The sequence below is a fragment of the Prionailurus viverrinus genome, chromosome F1 (genome assembly GCF_022837055.1).
Source record: "Prionailurus viverrinus isolate Anna chromosome F1, UM_Priviv_1.0, whole genome shotgun sequence".
Taxonomy (NCBI): Eukaryota; Metazoa; Chordata; class Mammalia; order Carnivora; family Felidae; genus Prionailurus; species Prionailurus viverrinus.
This window is the reverse complement of record NC_062577.1, coordinates 28,013,534-28,035,448: the sequence shown is the minus strand read 5'-3', so window position 1 is coordinate 28,035,448 and position 21,915 is coordinate 28,013,534. Positions and strand designations below refer to the sequence as shown.

Here is a 21,915-nt window from a genome sequence, read left to right as displayed (position 1 = left end):
TTTATCAGTATGTAAATGTCATCCCCAATTCATTAAAGGGAAAACACCACCACCACGATTTTCTGAGTACCTACTATGAAGCCAACAGTGTATTAGGCACTTTGATATGTCTCATTTCATCCTTAACAGGCTTTCAAAGTAGGCATTATTTTACACTTGCAAACCAAGGAGCAGAGAGGCTCCATAACCTGTCCAAGTTGACACAATTAGTGGTGGGACAGAATGAGAGCAGGGAGTGGTTCCTGAGCCCATGCTTATGTCAGTAAGCCACAACTCCACCTGGGAGCACACCAGATTTACAAAGGCTAAGCAAGAGAGCAGTGTGCTGACCTGATCAACAACGAATACATGAATGAAAAGCCATCTCATGTCATCATACAGCCCTAGATTTACAGGTTATGGATTGACTGTTCTTAGGAACCTAATTTTAATGTCTCTACAATACATCTTTCGTTCATTCAAAAGAATATTGGTTTATGAACACATGCTGTGGTTAAATATTATACAAATAGATTTTCACTTTCGGTGCTTACAATTTCTACTCAAATGTGTAGTAGAATTTCTATTTAAAAGAGCACTAATTAATCATCTAGCTAACCTTCGAGCTCTGACTTCCAAGTGAGACTAACTCTGTACGTCTTCCTTTGACAAACTTATGTCAGCTCTCTACACAGAAACACTTATACGGTCTATTTTCAAATATCTCCAGAGGAATTATCTTCACCGAAAACATAGCCCAGTAAGAAAGACAACTCCAAGTTCCACTTAGATAATTCATACATACTTTGGGGGAGGAGGCAGGGCTGGCAGCACAGAGCGAGTCTAGTGAATTGTAAACAATCTGACAAATCTAGAAATAATGAACATATTTAGAAAAAACTCATTCTCAAAGCTGAAAAAGATGTGGTTCCCTTATTAAAAGATAAGACATCCCACAGACTCCAGGTTATATGTATAAACCTCGGTACAATAAATACATTGAGTAAGCTAAAATCTTACTCTGTAAGAAAATATCTTTCAATTAATGATTGTGTGTCTTTAAGAATATCCTTTGGTCTTACATTAAAAAGTTAGCATTAAAAATAAAAACATGAGGGGCACCTGGCTGGGTCAGTCAGTGGAACGTGTGACTCTTGATCTCAGGGTTGTGAGGTCGAGTCCCATGTTGGGTGTGGAGATTACTTAAAAATAAAATCTTTAAAGTAAATAAGCAAATAATAAAAACCTGAAATTTAATTTTTTTATAGATCTGTGGACTCCCAAGAACATATACCAATTTCTAGAAAGTCTAAGGACCTGTTTTTAAATCAATGGATTTGATAATTATTCTTAAAATTAATGTTTTAATCTAGTCCTACATTCTTTCCCAACCTCATTCTCCCCCTCTCTCTGTCTCTCTCCCTCTCTCTTTATATATAGTTTCCTGCTTTTTTACTGTCAGAAATACACAAAAGATAAAAATAGATATAAATCAAGACGTCATTTAAAAAAAGAATTTCCTTTTTCCTAATAGAAAACTATGGGTTGAAAACAAATACTAAACCCCTCCAAAACCCGGAGGAGGTTTTAAGGATTATCAGATAGGAAAGTTTCCTTCTATGGCTTACATCTATTTCTCCACCAAGATAAACGTCACCTTTACCTTGGTGTTTTCTTCGTTTTGATGAAGGCTCATCTCCCTCAGAGTTCATGATGTAACTAGAGAGATGAATCAAAGAGCTGTGGCTCAGGCTGTCAGGTCTCCAGTTCCAGTACTGAAACGGAGTTCTAGACTCAAACAAACAAGGTGGTCTCCAATGTAGTGAAAAATGCCTACTACTGAAGTATGGGTAAGGAGCACGAGAATAATGTCCAGGCCACCTCATACAACTAGAAATATGTCTGTTCCAGCAACACCTTTGCAGATTCTCCCACGGTGTAGTCCAATCTCTGCCCAGACTCTTCTGGTGATGGGGAAACATGGGGTATCTAAAAGAAATAAATACACTCCTTGAGGTACCACTTTTTGTTCAGCTATAGCACATTAAATCCAAATCTGTCTCCTCAAGGCAAGATAATGCCTGATATTTAAACTTTGGCTTCTAGGGTGGCTGAGTTGGTTAAGCGTCTGTCTCTTGATTTTGGCTCAGGTCATGATCTCATGTTGGTGGGATCGAGCCCCTTGTAGAACTCTGAGCTGAGCATGGAGCCTGCTTAAGATTCTCTCTCTCCCTCTCTCTCTCCCTCTGCCCCTCTCCCCTGCTCATGTGCTGTCTCTCTCTAAAAATGTATATATATATGTATATATATTATATAATATAATTATATGTATATATATAATTCATATATATATGAATCTGAAAAAAAAATCTTCAAGATCTATGAAGGACAGGCAAAAGCAGCCATGATTTAATTATTAGTAGCAATACCTCAAAGCTGTCCTCCAACACCTATGAATGGTATTCTAAATACTTAACATAGACTCCACCAGGCTCCCAAAACACCACATACACTTCAGAAAGTCCTCAGTTCAACTGAGAGATTAACCATCAAACTGGTTTTCAGAGTAGACTTCTAGTATCTAATAAACTCTGGATAAATACAATCCACAGCAAACATAAGAGTTAAATCACTATGGAATACATGAGCTGACTACAATTAAAGCCAATCTCTCCTCCAACTTGGGTTTGTAGTAAAAACAGGCTTCTGAACAGTTGTTTTTAACCAAGATTACATTTTCCAAACATTTGTATAGCTAAGAAAACAAAAACCTATCGCAACTTCACCAAACTACCTCTCTTGCTAATCAGCAGGTGGATAATTTATTTTTCCATCTTTTTTTTTTTTCATGGCATGCTTCTCCTTGAGGGAAATGAAATGGGATAGAGCTTACTCATTAATAATTCACCAACATTCCAACCAATATACTGATCATCCAAAACATCGCCAAAGTAGTGTTATCATTAACTTGAATAATTTGTTCTCAGGCACTCTTAAGAAACAATACAACTCAAGCACCATCTTCTTATGATACTATTCTGGCAAAAATTTTGGATTCAGAGGACTTCTATCCTTCCCTAGAATTCATTAAAGGTACACTTCCAAGACAGTGTTAATAATGTTCACTTCTACCACCAAAGAAACTTAGTTTAAATAGTATTTACTGTTTTTTAAACTTTTATATGTTAATTTAAAGGCATTTAAAATTTTTATCATATACTTTTGCTGTTCTATATAATTTATTATAAACTTTTGCATTCTCCAATTGTTCTCTAAATTCAACTTAATTGTAAATCTTTAAAGGCATGACATGGGCATGCTACTCTGCTTTGTGACAACTCTGAAAGCCGTAGAGATTTGGGTGCTTGGTCCATGCTAATAAGCTACCATGTTGCCATATAATACTCGTGGCTGCAAAACTTATTCTTTGTATTTGTAGTTACTTATAGAGACGTCTTCTGCTCTTAAGATGATAAGCTCCTTCAAGGCCAGAGCTTTCTTACTCATTTTAATACTGGCCTCTTCCCAAGTGCCTAGCACAGTGCCTGGCACACAGCTGGTACTCAGGAAAACACTGTTGAACTGAATTGTCATCAAGCCCGGACTACAGGAGATTAAAACCGGATCCCCATAATATATAATAATTAATACAGTGCTGTTTCCCAGGTGCGGTATACCAGTCCGTTTCATACGGTACACAATTAAACTTTTCGATTTTTCACATCTAAGTATTTATTAGGAAAAAAACCCATGATCAGTACATCAAACCCAAGATTTCACGGGTACTGCTTGGGGCGATGCTAATATAGGCAGCACTACTTAAGTGCTTTTTCAAAAAAATGAGTCAATTTCAAGAAAAATGCAGTAAACACAAGTGTAGAACGAGAATTCGGTAATAATCGTAAAGGCTGGTACACAAATGACTCAAGCTTGAGAGAGACACTAACATCGCAAACAGCAAACCCTCGGGCGTGCGTACGATGCGCGCGCCTCTCGGGGTCAGGCCGCCCCGGGACCTACTGCGGACCGGCGGCTTCCCCGCGGACGCTCAGCTCCCGGCGGGTGCTGAGGCCTGGGAGGAGGCCGGGGACCGGGGCGGGGGTTCAGGCTGGCTCGGGGGCAGGGCTGGGGGAAAGTGGGCCGGGGCTCCAAGGCCCAGCCAGGTCAGGAAGGCACTAGCCCTGCGGGCGATCGATCGCCCCGGGCCCGCCTCGGGCCCGGCCCGGCCCGCGTCGGCCAAGCGTCCCGCCGGCTCCGCGCCGGGTTTACCTATCCCTCGGGGTCTCCGGAGGCTCGTCCCGGCGGCACCGCCGCCCGGACCCTCTTCCTCCTCCTTCCTCCCCCAGCCCGCCCCGCCCCGGGTTTACCCGGGCCGCCCGCCCCCGCCCCTCCCTCCTCCCTCCTGCCACCCAGCCCTACTGACCGGCCTCTTCCCACCACACAGCGGCCGTAGCCCCTCCTCACACAGCGCCACGCTTCCATTTTCTCCTCTGCGGTCGTCCAATTCCCAGGCTCGGGGCTCGACCTCTACACCCGATGCGGCGGCCGAAAGCACCAGGGGCTCCCCATCACTAGACGTCGGGACTCCCGGCCGGGCTGCAAGGCATGCTGGGAGGTTCGGGCTCGCCGGCCGCCAAGTCCCCATCTTGCGCCGCGAAAGTCTGCGAATTACAACTCCGAATTGCGTTCAAGTAGCATGCGCAGAGCGGGGGAAGCATGGGCGGCCATTTCGGAATAGGGCAAACACCCGACTTCTGTCTTAAAGAAACAAGAGCTAAACTAAGAGCCGAACAGCTCTGTGTAGGCCTACGGGAGGGTAGGAGGTGGTGACTTTGTGAGAGCTAAGAAGAAAAAAACGTGTTTTAGCGTATTTTTATGATGTCCTTGGGAGATTCAAAAGGCGGACGCCCCAGGTGGGGAACAGTGTACCCGTAGAACTGTGATACCAAGGGTTTTTGCAGTTAATTTTGGAACGCATCCTCAGGGCTCACTTTTAAGTGTGTGTGTGTGTGTGTGTGTGTGTGTGTGTGTGTGTGTGTGTGTCGTGTCTCTCAATATTAGTATAGGACTCTAGATTATTGGGAAACATTCTTTAAGTGGAGACCCTTCTGAAAGGGAGAGGGGGAGAAGGAGAGGGAAAGGGAAACTGAGGAAGGAAGAATAAAGTGGGGGAGAGGGAGAAGGAAACTGAGGAAGAAGGAAGAATAAAGTGGGGAGGGGGGGAAGGTTACTGCAATTGTAGGCTCTTTGGGAGAGCAGTGAGTGGAGTAAATTCTTGGGAAGGCTTTTTTGTTGTTGTTCTCTTGTATGTTAATAAGGAAATCGGATGTACTTGAAAAACATTTTTCCTCAGTATAAGTATAGTTGATTGCCATCATTTGTGATTGTTAATGTTCTATAAAGTTACTGCCAACGCCGTAATAGTGAATACCGAACAATTGCTTCTAGTGGGGATACAGGGCTAGGTTCCCCTGAGCCTCTGGTCGCATTTTAGCCACCTAATTGATACATAACCTTGGTTTATATGTGTTTCTGCTTAAAGACACTTCATTTAGTATATATTTTTGACTCCTTAACTTTGAATTCGTGGCCGAGCCTGAGTGAAGCTTAGCTAACATATTTTCTCCATAAGCACATCACAGAATTGTGCCTAGCATCCTAAGCACTTAGGACAGCGCTTCAGCACTACCCTTGGGGACCATTTTAAACAGCAAAATCACCAACAAAAGCACAAAAATGTGGAAAACATAGTACTAAATAGATGTGAAGAGGACAATTGTTTATAATGTGAGGGCTGAAACAGGAAGGCAAGCTTTGCTTCCTTCAAGCTCAGCTGGGAGTATGCAACAACAAAAATTTTCACCACTCTGCATGTGTCCATGAATGAATGCAAAAGCACTTGGAAGTATTGGTTTTGGAGTTACAGATAAATTTTAGTAGGTAGGCAAATTCACAAATACATAGTGCATCAATAATGATGGTCAGATGTATTTCTATTTTATATTGCCCTCTTTTCTGGTTGTACTAAAATTTTTGCAGTTTATTATATTTATTGGCTACTTTTTTGTATGTCTTATTTCCATAATGAGATTGTAAGTTCCTTGTGAGCAAGGACCATGACCCATTATTTTCAAAATTTACCCCACCTAGTGCTGTGCTAAGTACACAGTAGATTGTAGATATTTTTGAATGAATGATAAACACAGGGCCAGAAGTAGAACAGATCTGTGAATGAGCAGAAACTTCTCCCTCTAGTACATCCTATGTCCTCTGGTTTGTAATGTGTTAAGGAGAAATGTAACACTTTGAAATAAGCAAAAAAGATTAATGGATGTCCTTTCAATGGAATGCTGGAGTTTGGAGGATTGTCTGATCCTGAAAGATACTCACCTTTATCTTGAATCAGACTATTTTAGAATTCTGTAGTGATTAAAGTTAACTTGTAGAGAACAGATGGTAATACAAATGATTATTATCTGTGAACATGTGAGTTGAGTTCTATCCAATGGAGAGAGAACTCTCCTTCTCTGCAGAAAAGCCAGTTTTGCATTCATTTGCAAGGTCAATATTCCTCATCTGTAAAGTGTGTGCTGTTTGGATTCTCCTGGAACAAATTGTAACATCTATCAGAGAAGGTTAATAAAAGAGTTAAATAAGATCCTTTTGTATAACTACTTTTTAAATTATTTCTTTTAGAGTTATCCTTTAACAGTTTTGCAGTTCCCACCAAGATGCCCAGTGTATTCGTTGGACAGAACCAGACCAACTTATGACCAGGGAGCTCTAGCTCATGGATTGCCAAGTGTAGGTATTTCTTTTCCTGCTTTCAGAGGTGGATCTGAAGCACACCAGAATTTTCTTCAATTTCTGTTTTCCTAATTTTAATTTTCTTCTCCACTGGTTTTGTGTTTTGGTTTGTATATGGTCAATAAATTATGCCTCTCCTGTGGCAGCAGTGATTGGCAATTTGGTAGTGTGGTCTGGCCACTTGGTGATCTCTGTAAAAGGATTAATGGCTTACAGAGATCTTTTTTGTATGGAGTGAAAGACAGCAGAGAATCTGGCTTGTTATTCTTGTTCATTTGTCTGTCTATTTTGAGCTCAAGAATTCTGTGCCCACTGGGAAAAACAACTCTTTGGCATCTCGACTAGAGAGATTTTGTGCTTCTGTGTTGACTCTTGACACGTGGCTGAAATTGTAGACTCAAAGCCATAGGTTCTCTATTTGCCTGTGTGTCTATGTGTCTGTTATTTACGAAGGGCTTTACCTCTCATTATATGAATGTGAGATGTCCTACATCTGGAAGATATTAATAAGTGAAATTATGAAGTTTATTTTACTAAAGGAGCTGCGCTCTAATTGGTTTATAGAGATAAATTAGCACTTGTATAAATATTTTTCAAACATTTTATTTTTAAGTAATCGTTGCACCCTGTGTGGGGCTTGAACCCACAACCCAGAGATCAAGAGTCATATGCTACACTGACTGAGCCAGCCAGGTACCTTAGCACTTCTATAAGTTTAATTCCTAAAATTACTTGAAAAAAAAGATAAAGACACTTTAAATGTGATATACTTAAAAGAAAAATATATTATTATAGAAACTAATAAGAAATGTTGTAAGAATCAAAGTTTACATAATTAAGGTCAATCTCTAGTGAGCAGGTGATTTCTTTCTTGAAGTAGTTTAATGTTAACTAGAAATGGGTAGAGACATTGATTGATGTTTCAAAATACCATCCCATCATAATTGCACAGATAGTCATGGATTGAGGCAGTGAAGAAGGGTGGTCAAGAAAACTTCAGGGTCCAAGGTCTCTACTAAAAGGAAACCAAGTTGTTTGGACAAGCATACAGATACTCGTCAGCTACTAGGGGACTCCTTAAGACCTCAGGAACTTGAATTGACTGGACTGGGGTGTGAGTAGCAAATATGGCAAAAGTGTGAGTTAATAAACCTCTCCCAGAGGGACTGATGTTTAAAAGAAAGTGGAAGTGCTTGAAATCCCACATTTCTGTGGTATGGGGACTCTCAAGAATTCCTAGACTGATGAGTTTTTGTGTTTCTGTGTTTACTCTTGGTCCATGAATGTTCTTCCTGCCCAAACTATAAAGCAGGTAAGACTGCTCTCTTTCACTGAAACTGCCAAGGCTGATTATGAAGAGAGATGAGATGGAGAGATGTAATGGCATGAAGTCAGAGAGTGTCTCTTCTCCTGAGGAGTAAGTCACTAGTGGAGGCACTTTTCAGGGTGTAACAGAGGTTCAGCGAAGCTCATGAAGGAATTAAGTACTGTACAACTAGAAATAGACATGGCTAGAGCTATGGAAATGTGGCCTAAGAGAAAATAATACTCAGAATACAAATTTTGAACAATAGCAGAGAGACTTAGAATTATTTGAAAATTGTTTTTCCAATCCTTAAGCAGGGAAGTGACCATTTCAGCCTCTGGACTGGGATGTCCAGATTGGATCAGCAAACAAGGCAGAGCCAGGAGAAAGAAGAAAAGTCCAAAACAAACTGAAACAGAAACGTTTTACATTGACACAACTGGAGAAGGCCTTCGCTAGTTTCTAGAGGACAGAAAGAATCAGAAGGTAATACCATATTCGTCAAAGGTTACAAACTTGCAGTTATAAGATGAAGTTCTGAGACCTACTGTATAGCATGGTGAGTATAGTTAATAATAATGTATTGTATATTTGAAATTTGCTAAGAGAGTAGATCTTAAATGTCCTCAACACACACACACACACACACACACACACACACACACACACGCACACAAATAGTAACTAGGTGAGTAGGTGAAGTGATGGGTATGTTAAGCTTGATTGTGATAATCATTTAAAAATGTATACATATATTAAAACATCATGTTGCATACCTTAATATATAGTTTTTAGTTGCCAATCATACCTCAATAAAGCTAGGGGAAAGAAAATAAGTTGATACCATAACAAATGCATAACATTTGTAGTTTGTTAAGTTCCAATTTAAATAATCTTTCCAGGTACTATTTTAGTTATACCTCTTTATCAGGTATACTCCGATGACATTTGCGGTTAAAATTCATTCACTCATTCGTTTATTCATTTATCCCTACACCCAGCTTAAGAAGTCAAGTGTTACAAGAGCCGCCTGGGTGGATCAGTTGGTTAAGCGTCCCACTTCAGCTCAGGTTATGATCTCACAACTCATGAATTCGAGCCCCATGTCAGGCTCTGTGCTGACAGCTCAGAGCCCGGAGCCTGCTTCGGATTCTGTGTCTCCCTCTTTCTCTGCCCCTCCCCTGCTTGTGTTCTCTCTGAAAAGAAATAAAATAAACTTAAAAAAAAAAAGAAAATATTACAAGTATAGTTGAAGCCTCTTGGTACCCCATACACAATGCCATTCCCCTTCATCTTCCCAAAGGTAACTACTATCCTGTTTTTGGCTCTTTTCATTCCCATGTACTGTTAAGTTTTCCATTGATTTTAAGTATTATATACAACATATAATAAACATATAACATATAACATATAACTAAATTTTAAACATTTTAAAACTAGAATGTTATACTCTGCATCTTTCTGCGACTTGTTTTTTATTCTCAACGTTATAAGATTTTACTCATGTTTCTACTTCTAATTCTGGTTCATTCACTTTTTCCTACTGCACACAGTATTCCAAATACAAATCACAATTTACTAATCCTTTATTCTGCTGGTACACATTTACGTTGTTTATAGTTTTTTACTATTATTACTAATGCTGTTATGAATATTCTTGTATGTCTCCTTGCTCGCATTTGTGATTTTTTAAAACATTTTGTTTCTTAATTTTTTTTTTTTTTTTCCAACGTTTATTTATTTTTGGGACAGAGAGAGACAGAGCATGAACGGGGGAGGGGCAGAGAGAGAGGGAGACACAGAATCGGAAACAGGCTCCAGGCTCTGAGCCATCAGCCCAGAGCCCGACGCGGGGCTCGAACTCACGGACCGCGAGATCGTGACCTGGCTGAAGTCGGACGCTTAACCGACTGCGCCACCCAGGCGCCCCTAAAACATTTTGTTTCTTTATTAATGTTTGTTTATTTTTGAGAGAGAAAATGAGGCAGACTGCCAGTGCAGGAGGGGCAGAGAAAGGGAGACACAGAATCTGAAGCAGGCTCCAAGCTCTGAGCTGTGAGTCCGATGCGCCCAATGTGGGACATGAACTCACAAACAGAATTGAGAGATCATGACCTAGGCCGAAGTTGGAAGTTCAACTGACTGACTGAGCCACCCAGGCGCCCCTGGGATGTTTTCTTTACATGTTCCTAGAATTGGAATTGCTGGCTGAGAGGGAATAATACATCCTCATCTACTAGAAATTGCTCTCCAAATTGGTTGTACTTCTACTAGGTGTGTATAAAAATTCCCTTATGCCAAATACTAATTTCATTTCTATTCCTAACAAAATATCTAATAAAAATCTAATTTCTGTCTTCTTCCCAAATAAGACTTTACTAGACGTTAACTTTTCACTAAACATTGCTACCCGTATTTCTTAGTTTGTTTTGTTCCCTCAAAATTAGCCTTTTAAAAATTTTTTTTTTTTCAACGTTTATTTATTTTTGGGACAGAGAGAGACAGAGCATGAACGGGGGAGGGGCAGAGAGAGAGGGAGACACAGAATCGGAAACAGGCTCCAGGCTCTGAGCCATCAGCCCAGAGCCTGACACAGGGCTCGAACTCCCGGACCGCGAGATCGTGACCTGGCTGAAGTCGGACGCTTAACCGACTGAGCCACCCAGGCGCCCCAAAATTAGCCTTTTAATAGTAAGCAAATTCACCAACATATTCAAAAAAATTTCTTTGCTCTTTCTTGTTTCTTAGCAAATGTTTGTGATAAGGTCTCTTAGTTTTGTGTCACTGATAATATCTTTACTTTGGTTTCTTTCTTGAATGATATTTAGGGTTTGATATACTTTGAGACCCACAGTTATTTTTCCATAGTATTCTTAATTACTCATTGTGTTCTAACATCTATTGTTGCTGATGAAGTCTGCTGTAAGTCTAAATGTCATTCCATTGCAGCTAACCTGTCCTTTCTCCTGTTGGTTTTTAAGATCTACTTTGTATATGTGGAATTGCTTTTTTCTTTTTTTTCTTAAAGTTTATTTATTTATTTTGAGAGAGCCAGAGAGAGAGCACAGGTGGTGGAGGGGCAGAGAGAGGGAGACAGACGATCCGAAGCAGGCTCTGTGCCGAGAGCAGAGAGAGCCTGATGTGGGGCTTGAACTCATAGACCATGAGATCATGACCTGAGCCAAGGTCAGAATCTTAATAGACTGAGCCACCAGGCGCCCCAGAATTGCTTTTTACTAATTAGCATTCAATGTGAACTTTCATTCTGAAAACTTCTTTGTTCAATTCAGAAATGTTGACCCCATTATCTCTGTGAATATTGTTTTTCCCACCATTTCCTCTATTATCTGTTTCTGGAATTCCTATTAGATCACTATTAAACCCTCTTCATTCTTTTGTCTTCTGACTACTCTTAACCACTCCTCCTGTCCTCTCCCTTCTCTTTCCTCTCCTTTTCATCTTATCTTGCTATGTGGAGATCTGGGTGAATCCTCAGTTCTATTAATTTACTAAACTTTTTCTTCAACTGAGACCAGAGTGTATTTTGTCTATTGAGTGTTTACTTCAATGACTGTATTTTGTTATTTCCAGGATATCTAGTAGATGCTTTTCCATGTCAACCTTTTGTTTTTCTCCTTGCTTTTATAATTCCTTGTATTTTTTCTGTTAACTTTCTTAGAGAATACTTAAATATGCTTACATGCTTATTTAAAACTCATTTTCAAATCATTTTCTTATGTTCATTTCATCTGGGATGAACTTATCTCCTCTAATTTTGTTGGTCACTGTTCTAAGTATGAATTTCCTTACATGTTTTGGAATTTTGATATGCAGACATCCTGATTAGGAAATTTGTTTGTTTGTTTGTTTGTTTTTCTCACTCTTTGTTAACTCGTAGTTGCCTCCATTTTTCCTCAAGGAACTCCCAGACTAGAATTAGGACTTATATTCCTGGCTTAGGCTTGTCTGGCTATGCTATTAAGAGAAATTACAAGATCCAGTCTCTGAACTAGTGGGCAGCTTGGCCCAGGTCCTGGGTGTGGTGCTGTGTCACCTTTCTCCTGGCTCCCTAAGCCATGGCTCTAGAAGGAGTCACTGCAGCCCTTTTTAACTTTTTTTTCATGGGTGAAGAAGCCCCTGGTTTCAGCAGTGAACTTGAATCCATCCCTTCCCTTTCTTGGGAGGATTTTTGGTCCCTGTACACAGCAGTACAAAATTCCTAGATGGGGAGCCCAGCAGGCCTCAGCTTTGGTGTTCTGGGCCTTAGAGAGGTTTATATGGTTTCTGAGCATGATAATGGTTTGTATCATTTTAAATTTAGTTTGAGAGAGAGAGAGACAGAGAGAGAGAGAGAGAGAGAGAGAGAGAGAGAGAGAATGAATGAATCCCAAGCAGGCTCCAAGCCCAGCATGGAGCCCAGTGTGGGGCTTGATCCTACAACCTGTGAGACCATGACCTGAGCCAAAATCAGGAGTTGGATGCTCAACTGACTGAACCACCCAGGCACCCTCTTTATTTGTTTCGTAATTTCTCTTTTTATATTTTATGTGTCATTGATACGTGTTTGGAGCAGAGGATGTCTTCAATGCAAGAAATTACAGGTATCTTAGCTGGAAGTATAGATATGTTGGATTATATTGCATTATATATTGCCTTATTGTCCAGAAACAATTTATTTATTTATTTGTAAGTGCAAAGTCTGTGCTTCAAGAATTATGAGGACGTTGAGATTCAATGTAACATAGGAAATGGGAAGACTCTCAGGTGTCAAATAGACCTGGGTTTTAACACAGACCTGACACTTCCCTGTGGAAGTAGCAAATGTATCATCTCCTTGATAACAGTTACTTCATCTCTAAAAGGGGGATAATAATACCTGTAAAATATTGTGAAGCTTGAATAAATGATAGCTGTGAAGTATCTGTTATAAGACACAGAGAGACATGTTTTGTTTTATTTTACATCCGCTTTGTAGGCAAAATAACATTGAAAACATACACTTTGTTAAGTAAACTAGCATATACCAGGTAGATAATACACATGTAGCAGAACCGTATACAGACTCTTTGGGAAATGGTACAAAGGAAATTAAAAATAGAAGATAAAAATGTTATGAAGTCAAATGAGAAGTAATATAGTATGGATACAATACATGACAGAAATATCTATCTGATACTTTCAGATTTTTAAGCCAAGGATGGTTCTGCAAATATATAAACTATTTTGAGCCATTAATTGTTACAAATTTCCCCTGCTTGTCAAGAAACTTTGTATTTGTTAATGAGTGAAGTTACATAAATACACACATGTACCTAATGCTTATATATGAACATGGGATATAAAAATTACTTTTATCCCTTTGCCCTTAAAAAACAAGATTTGGCAACATGTAGATTGCAAGGAAAAGCTGAAAAAAAAGATGAAAATCCAAATTTGAAATGTCTCTCAACTCCCACACATGTTCTTATATATTACTTTCAGCCTCCAAATTATGAAAAATGTTTCTGTAGAACCTATCAACTCTCTCAATAAAAATATCCCAGGTTGTCATGGTGACATAGTTCTTTCCCCTGCAGAATCCTGTAGTCTGGTACAGTGATTTCCTAATTCTTTATGGTTGTGGAATGTTTCCTTTCTTTTTTTTTTTCACATGGTTTCTCATTTTTCCAACCTAAGATTACATCTTAGCCTGCTACGGTGGTGGCAAACTAAAGACTTAATTTGAAACAAGGAAGATTTAAATAGTGGTCTTATAATAGTAAATTAATCTGGAAAGCTGATGGAATGTATGTATGAGTGTATGTTCTGCAGTCGTCTTTGATGAAAACATTACAGCACTCACCCCTTGCTAGAATCTATTTCTTTCCTAACCTGTGTGGGCTGATTAAATTAAGAACTCTCAATGTCCAGGCTTTTAAACCAGAGGTACAATTCTAGGAGTTTGGTAGTCAGAATATGAAATTTAGATTAGTCTTTTTCTCCTCTCTATCCCAAATGATTTGTTCTTCCCATCTCTCAATCCTGAATGGGGCTTTGCAGATTTGTGAGTCCCTATAGTGCAGAGACTTGTGGATGTTATGGAATAGAGCTCACCTCTGACAAATTATCTTGCTGCCTGGTTTGGTCTGTTTTAGGGCTCCTAGGGTTATCTTTCTGGGAAGATATTAAGGAGTAAGAGCAGCCCTCAGCAGGGTTCCTTGGACATCGGGGAGAACGAAGAGACTGAGCAATGGAGCGTCAGAGGAGAGCATGAGAAAGCTGCACGTAAGAAAGAGCAAAAACACTCTGTGGTTGTTTAATATCTACTTGAAGAGAGGGACTTCGTCTTTTGTTTGTCTAAATAATGAGTAAGTTAGTGGCTGTTTGGTGGTGACTTTACCAAGTATTTTGACTCTGCCTGTGCCACTGGACATTTAGCTGGAAGGATCCTTTGGTGAAGGCTAACATCAAAGTGTAAGGTAGGTATTAACTTTCTTTAATGAATTTTTAGCTCATAAACAGTTACGTTAAGCTTGGGAAATCTGGGGTCATGGATGTCAAAAATAAAAAGATTTAAGGGAATCTTTGAGCTATTATAATATTTTGAAAAATCTCATAGGATAATTTTAACGGGACTATGGATGAATTGGAGGCAGGTAGGTAGACCGGGGTAGTTTTTATTTTCTTTGAAAATTTAAAACACTTACTACTTGGGCACATAAGTACATAAATCTTAAATGTTTAGCTTGATAAATTTTCATGTGTGTGCACTTATGTAACTGCTAACCGGAGCATGAACTTTCCAGTGTACCAGACGTCTCTCAGGTGCTTCTCAGGTGATGCCCATTGTACCTTTCACCGCCTGCGCCCTCTCCATCCTCTGTGGATAACCACTATTCTGACTTCTATCACCATAAAATTGTTTTAGTTTCTTGAATTTTCTGTGAATGGCATCATAGAGTATATACTCTTAGGTCTGGCTTCTTTTGCTCAACATTATGTGCGTACATTCTTCCTTGTTGATACATGTACCAGTAGTTCTTCCTTTTTAATTGCTGTGTAAATGCCATTGTGTGATTTATACCACATTTAACTTATCCATTTTACTGATAATTGACACTTGGGTTGTGGCAAATTTTCAGACCTTCTGAATAATAATGCTGTAAACTTTCCTGTGTGTGTCTTTTTAAATGGATATACTCACTCACTTTTCTTGTGTATATCTCCAGGAATGAAATTGCTATTATTATCAGTATTTTTACCTTTAGTCGTTCTGGGACCACAATCTGTTAGGTGGACATTTGAGTTGTTTCCATTTGGGGGCTATTATGAATAGAGCTGCTATCAATATTCACATGTAGGTCTTCATATGGATATATATATATATATATACATATATATATACATATATATGTATATATATATATATATATATTATTTCTCTTGGGTAAAATACCTACGAGTGAGTGTATGTTTATATAGTAAGTGTATGTTTAACTTTATAAGAAACTGCCAAATTGTTTTCCAATGTGGCTGAGTCATTTTGAATTCCCACTGGCAACCTATGAAAGTTTCAGTTGCTCCTGTCCCTGTCAACATTGGGTAGCACCAGTCTTTAAAATGTTAGCCATTGATGGGGCGCCTGAGTGGCTCAGTCGGTTGAGCTTCCAACTTTGGCTCAGGTCATGATCTCACGGTTCATGGGTTCGAGCTCTGCGTCGGGCTCTGTGCTGACAGTCTGGAGCCTGCTTTGGATTCTGTGTCCCCCCTCTCTCTGCCCCCCGCCCCTCATGTTCTCTCTCTGTCTCTTAAAAGTGAATAAAGATTTAAATTTTTTTTTAAATGTTAGCCATTGTTTTGGTCGTAAGGTGATATCTCAATGTAGTTTTTTTTTAAATTAAGATAAAATTCACATAACATAAAAGTCACCATTTTAACCACATAAAATATATAACTCAGTGGTTTTTAGAATATTTGCAAGCTTGTGTAATCATCACCACTAATTCCAGAACTTTCCATTATCCTTAAAAGAAACCCCATACCTCCCAATTTCCTCATCCCCTTTCTCCCTCCATCCCTTGTCAACCACTAATCTCCTTTCTGTCTTCACAGATTTTTCAATCTGGACACTTTATATAAATTAAATTATGTACTAGTTAGACTTTTCTGTCTGGCTTCTTTCACATAGCGTAATTTTTTCAAGGTTCATCGATGTTGTAGTATGTATTAGTACTTTACTCCTTTTTATGGCTGAATAGTACTTCATTGTATTGGATAAACCATATTTTGTTTGTCTTTTCATCAGTTTATGGATACTTGGGTTATTCCTACTTTTTAAAAATTTTTTTAATTTTATTTTTTTAATTTACATCCAAATTAGTTAGCATATAGTGCAACAATGATTTCAGGCATAGATTCCTTAATGCCCCTTACCCATTTAGCCCATTCCCCCTCCCACAACCCCTCCAGTAACCCTCTATTTGTTCTCCATATTTCAGGGTCTCTTATGTTTTGTCCCCCTCCCTGTTTTTATTATTTTTGCTTCCCTTCCCTTATGTTCATCTGTTCTGTGTTTTAAAGTCTTCATATGAGTGAAGTCATATGATATTTGTCTTTCTCTGACTGACTAATTTCACTTAGCATAATACCCTCTAGTTCCATGCACGTAGTTACAAATGGCAAGATTTCATTCTTTATGATTGCCAAGTAATACACATATATGTATATATGTGTGTGTGTATATATATATATATATATATATATATACATACCACATCTTCTTTATCCATTCATCCATCCATCAATGGACATTTGGGCTCTTTCCATACTTTGGCTGTTGTTGATAGTGCAGCTATAAACATTGGGGTGCATGTGCCCCTTCAAAATGGCATACCTGTGTCCCTTGGATAAATACCTAGTAGTGCAATTGCTGGGTTGTAGGGTAGTTCTATTTTAGTTTTTTGAGGAACCTCCATACTGTTTTCCAGACTGGCTGCACCAGCTTGCATTCCCACCAACAATGCAAAAGAGATCCTCTTTCTCTGCATCCCCGCCAACATCTGTTGTTGCCCGAGTTGTTAATGTTGGCCATTCTGACAGGTGTAAAGTGGTATCTCATTGTGGTTTTGATTTGTATTTCCCTGATAATGAGTGACGTGGAGCATTTTTTCATGTGTCGGCCATCTGAATGGTTTTTTGGGGGTTATTCCTACTTTTTGCCTGTTGTATATAATACTGCTAATAATATTCACATGCAGGTTTTTTGTGGACATATTTTTCAGTTCTCTTGGGCATAGTTAGGAGTGGAATTGCTGGATCATATGGTAACTCTGTGTTTAGTTTTTAAGAAATTGTAAAAATTTTTTCCACATGAGCTTCATCATTTAAAATTCCCATGAGCAATGTATGAGGGTCAAATTACTCCATATCTTCAGTACCAACTTATTGTCTATTTTTAAAAATAGCCCTCTGTATTAGTTTGCTAGGGCTAATGTAACAAACTACCACAGACTGTCCACAGGCTTGGACAATGTATTTTATTACAATTCTGGAGGCTGGAAGTATATCAAAGTGTTGGCAGGGCTAGTTTCTTCTGAAGGTCTCTCTCCTTGTTTTGTAAATGGCCATCTTCTCTCTGCGTCTTCACATGGTCTTTCCTGTGTATGTGTCTTAATCTTCTCTTATGAAAACATGAGTCATATTAGATTAAGACCCACCCAAACCATCTCATTTTACCTTAAGTGCCACTTTAAAGGACCTTCCTCCAAATACAATCGCATTCTGAAGTAACAGGTTAGAACTTCAACATATGGATTTTTGGGGGACACAATTCAGCCCATATCACCATCCTAGCGGGTATGAAGTCTTATCAGATTGTGGTTTTGAGATGCATTCCCTGATGACCAATGATGCATCATTTCATGTGCTTATTGGTCATTTGTATATCTAATTTGGAGAAATGTATATTCAGATCCTTTGCTTATTTTTAAATAGGGTTATTTGTTCTTCATTGTTGAGTTAATCTGGATACTAGACCCTCGCAGATACATATATTTTCTCCCATTCTGTAGGTTCCCTTTCACTTTCTTCATAGAGTCCTTTGATGTATGAAACATTTAATTTTGATGAAATAACTTTATTTTTAGTTTGGTTACTAGTGCTTTTTGTGTCATAGCTAAGAAACCATTTCCTAATTCAAGGTTAGAAAGGTATACACCTGTTTCCTTCTAAGATTTTCATAGTTTTAGTTCTTACATTTAAGTCTTTGGTACAATTTTAGTATACGGTGTTAGGTAGGAGTCCAGATTCTTTTTGATGTGGATGTCCAGTTTTTCCAACACCATTTGTTGAAAAGACTATCGGTTCCCACACCATCCACCTCCATCCTTGTTGACAATTATTGGACTATAATGTATGAGTGTATTTCTGAGTTCTCAACTCTATGCCATTTATTTATATGTTTATCTTTATGCCACTATCACATTGCCTTGATAACTATAGCTTTGTAGTAAGTTTTGAAATCAGGACATGTGAGTCCTTCAACTTTTTTTTTTTTTAAGATTGTTTTGCCTCTTCAAAGGCTTTTGCATTTCACATGAATTTTAGGATCAGCTTGTCCATTTCTAGAAAAAGAGCAGTTGAAATTGCAGTAGGGATTACATTGAATCTACAGATCAATTTGGGGAATATTTCCATCTTAGCAATATTCCAGTCCATGAACATGAGATGACTTTGTATTTATTTAGGCCTTCTTAAATTTCTCTCAGCAATGTTTTAGAGCTTTCAGTATACAAGCCTTGCATTTCCTTGGTTAACTTTATTCCCAAATGTTTTATTTTTGGTGATAGAATTATTTTCTTAATCTCATTTTCAGATTGTTTATTGCTAGTGTGCAGAAATAAAATTGATTTTTGTGTAATGATCTTATATCCTGCAATTTTGCTTAACTTTATTATCTCTAATAAGTTTTTTTGTTTTGTGTGTATCCTTTAGAATTTTCCAAATATGAGATCATGTCACTTGCAAATAAGAGTTTTACTTCTGTCTTTACAATCTGGATTCTTTCAGTTTGTCTTGTCTAATTGCCCTGGCTAGAAATTCCAGTACAGTGTTGAATAGATGTGTAAAGAGTATACATCTTTGTTTTGTTTCTGATCTTAGGGAGAAAAGCTTTCAGTCTTTTACCATTATGATGTTAGCTATGAATTTTCCACCAATGTCCTTTGTTGGGTTGAGGAGTTTACCCTCTACTTCTAGTTTGTTTTGTGCTTTTATCATGAAAAGGATTTTGTCAAATTCTTTTTCTGCATCTAATGAAATAATCTTGTATTTTTCTGCTTTATTTCCATTATTATGGTCTATCACATTGATTTATTTTCATATGTTAAACTTACCTTGTATTTTTGGGATTTATGCCATTTGGTCATTAGTATTTAATATTTTTAATATGCTGTGGCATTTGATTTGCTAACATTTAGTTGAAGATGTTTGTGTATATTCATTAGGGATATTGGTCTGCAATTTTCCTTTTTTTGTGATGTCTTTGGCTTTGGTATCCAGATAATACTGACCTCATAAAATGAGTTAGTAAGTGTTCACCCATCTTCTATTTTTTTGAAAGAGTTTAAGAAAAATTTGTGTTAATTCTTTTTTAAACAATTGGTAGGATTTACCAGTGAAGCCATTCGATCCTGGGTTTTTTCTTCATTGAAGTTTTTTGATTACTGATTCAATATCATTACTTATTATAGGTCTTTTCAGATTTTCTGTTTCTTCTTGAGCCAGTTTTGGTTTTGGCTTTAGTCAGTTTGACATAGTTTTCTCTAGTAATTTGAATACATTTAAAATAACTGATTTAAGTCTTTGTCTAATAAAGGACATTTGGGCTTCCTCATAGACATGGTTTTTATTTTTATTGATTGCTTTTTTTCTCCTGTGTGTGGGCCATGCTTTCTTGTTTTTTAGGCTGCCTTATAATTTTTTGTTGAAAATTGGACATTTTGAATATTATAATGTTTCACCTCTGGAAATCAGATTCTCTTCCCTCTCCTGAGTTCATTGTTATTGTTTGTTATTGTTATTTGTTTCGTAACTTTTCTGAGCTAATTAAAAAAAATTTTTTTTAATGTTTGTGTGAGAGAGAGAGAGAGAGAGAAAGAGAGACAGAGCATGAACGGGGGAGGGGTAGAGAGGGAGGGAGACACAGAATCCGAAGCAGGCTCCAGTCTCTGTTAGGACAAAGCCTGACATGGGACTAGTTTTCTGAACTAATTTTACAAAATCTATTATTTGTTGTGTGTGGCCACTGAAATCTCTGTTCTATTAGCTCACTGGTCAGCTAATGATTAAACAGAGATTTTCTTAAATGTCTGGAAATAAAAAAATTAAAATATTTAAAAAATTTAAAAATCTCCCAGTCTTTGCAGTATGTTGTGTTTGTATACCCTCAATACTCAGGTAATTTACAACTGTCTTAACCTTCTTTTTTTGTTTTTGCAAAGTCAGGCAGATATGAAAACTTAGGGCTTTCTTAGGTCTTTCCTGAGCATATGTACAGTCCTGGTTATGTGCGTGATTTTCTAGACTCTCTGGAGCTTTTCAAGGCCCTATTCCCCAAACCTTATTCTCCTGTCTTTCCTCTCAAGCTTCTTGGGCAGTCTATTATTGTTTGTTTTCACAAATGTCCCCTGAAAAACAACAACAACAACAACAACAACAACAACAATAACAACAACAAAACAAATGTCCCCTAGATAGCGGCTTTAGCACTGGGACAAGTTAGCTGAGATAAAGACAAGACTTTTGAGGCCATTCTCCAGGGAACCACTAGATAGGTCAAAAGAAATAATTACTATTCTGTGAGAATCAGATGTCTTTTGCTCCCTTTGTACTGGTACCAGGAAAGTAGACCATTATTTAACGGGATACCCTGAGTTGAAAAGTAGGGGATGGAACTAGGGTAAGTTAAAATGTTAGAAAGTGTGGGGCACCTGGCTGGCTTGGTCAGAAGAGCATGAGACTATTGATCTTAGGGTCGTGAGTTCAAGTCCCATGTTGGGTGTAGAGATTACTTAAATAAATAAGTAAACTTTAAAAAATGTTAGAAAGCTTTCTGTTCCTAGAGATTTAGCTGTTTTTCTTGAATAAATGCTCCCTGGGTTGCTGTAATCTTTTGTTTGATTTTTAGAGCTCTGAAAGAGTTGATATGGACAATTTTTGCCAGCTTTTTTCATTGCTTATATGGAATAGTGGACTTTTGGAGTTCCTTACTCCACCATTTTCCCTCATCGTGCTTTTAAAAGCAATTTCCTTACAAATCAAAACCACACTGAGATATCACCTCACGCCAGTCAGAATGGCTAAAATGAACAAATCAGGAGACTATAGATGCTGGAGAGGATGTGGAGAAACAGGAACCTTCTTGCACTGTTGGTGGGAGTGCAAACTGGTGCAGCCACTCTGGAAAACGGTGTGGAGGTTGCTCAAAAAATTAAAAAATAGACCTACCCTATGACCCAGCAATAGCACTGCTAGGAATTTACCCAAAGGATACAGGAGTGTATACATAGGGGCACTTGTACTCCAATGTTTATAGCAGCAGTTTCAACAATAGCCAAATTATGGAAAGAGCCTAAATGTTCATCAACTGATGGATAAAGAAATTGTGGTTTATATATACAATGCAATACTACTTGGCAATGAGAAAGAATGAAATCTGGCCTTTTGTAGCAACGTGGATGGAACTGGAGAGTGTTACGCTAAGTGAAATAAGTCATACAGAGAAAGACAGATACCTTACGTTTTCACTCTTACGTGGATCCTGAGAAACTTAACAGAAGACCATG

General features: G+C 38.3%; 1 protein-coding gene across 8 annotated transcripts in view; it reads right to left on the bottom strand.

Annotated features, from left to right (window-relative positions):
- ANGEL2 (angel homolog 2) overlaps positions 1–20,542 on the bottom strand; it is a 35,943-nt gene extending 15,401 nt beyond the window's left edge. Inside the window, exons 1-3 of one of the 8 annotated variants that reach the window (XM_047840903.1) lie at positions 20,537–20,542; positions 4,403–4,601; positions 1,643–1,968 (exon numbers count right to left, since the gene is read on the bottom strand). In XM_047840903.1, coding sequence (XP_047696859.1) covers positions 1,643–1,968; positions 4,403–4,461 — 385 coding nt within the window. In that variant the 5' untranslated portion in view covers positions 4,462–4,601; positions 20,537–20,542. The other 7 variants (XM_047840907.1, XM_047840904.1, XM_047840906.1 and 4 more) reach the window with 7 other exon arrangements.
- Positions 20,543–21,915: the final 1,373 nt, after the last annotated feature.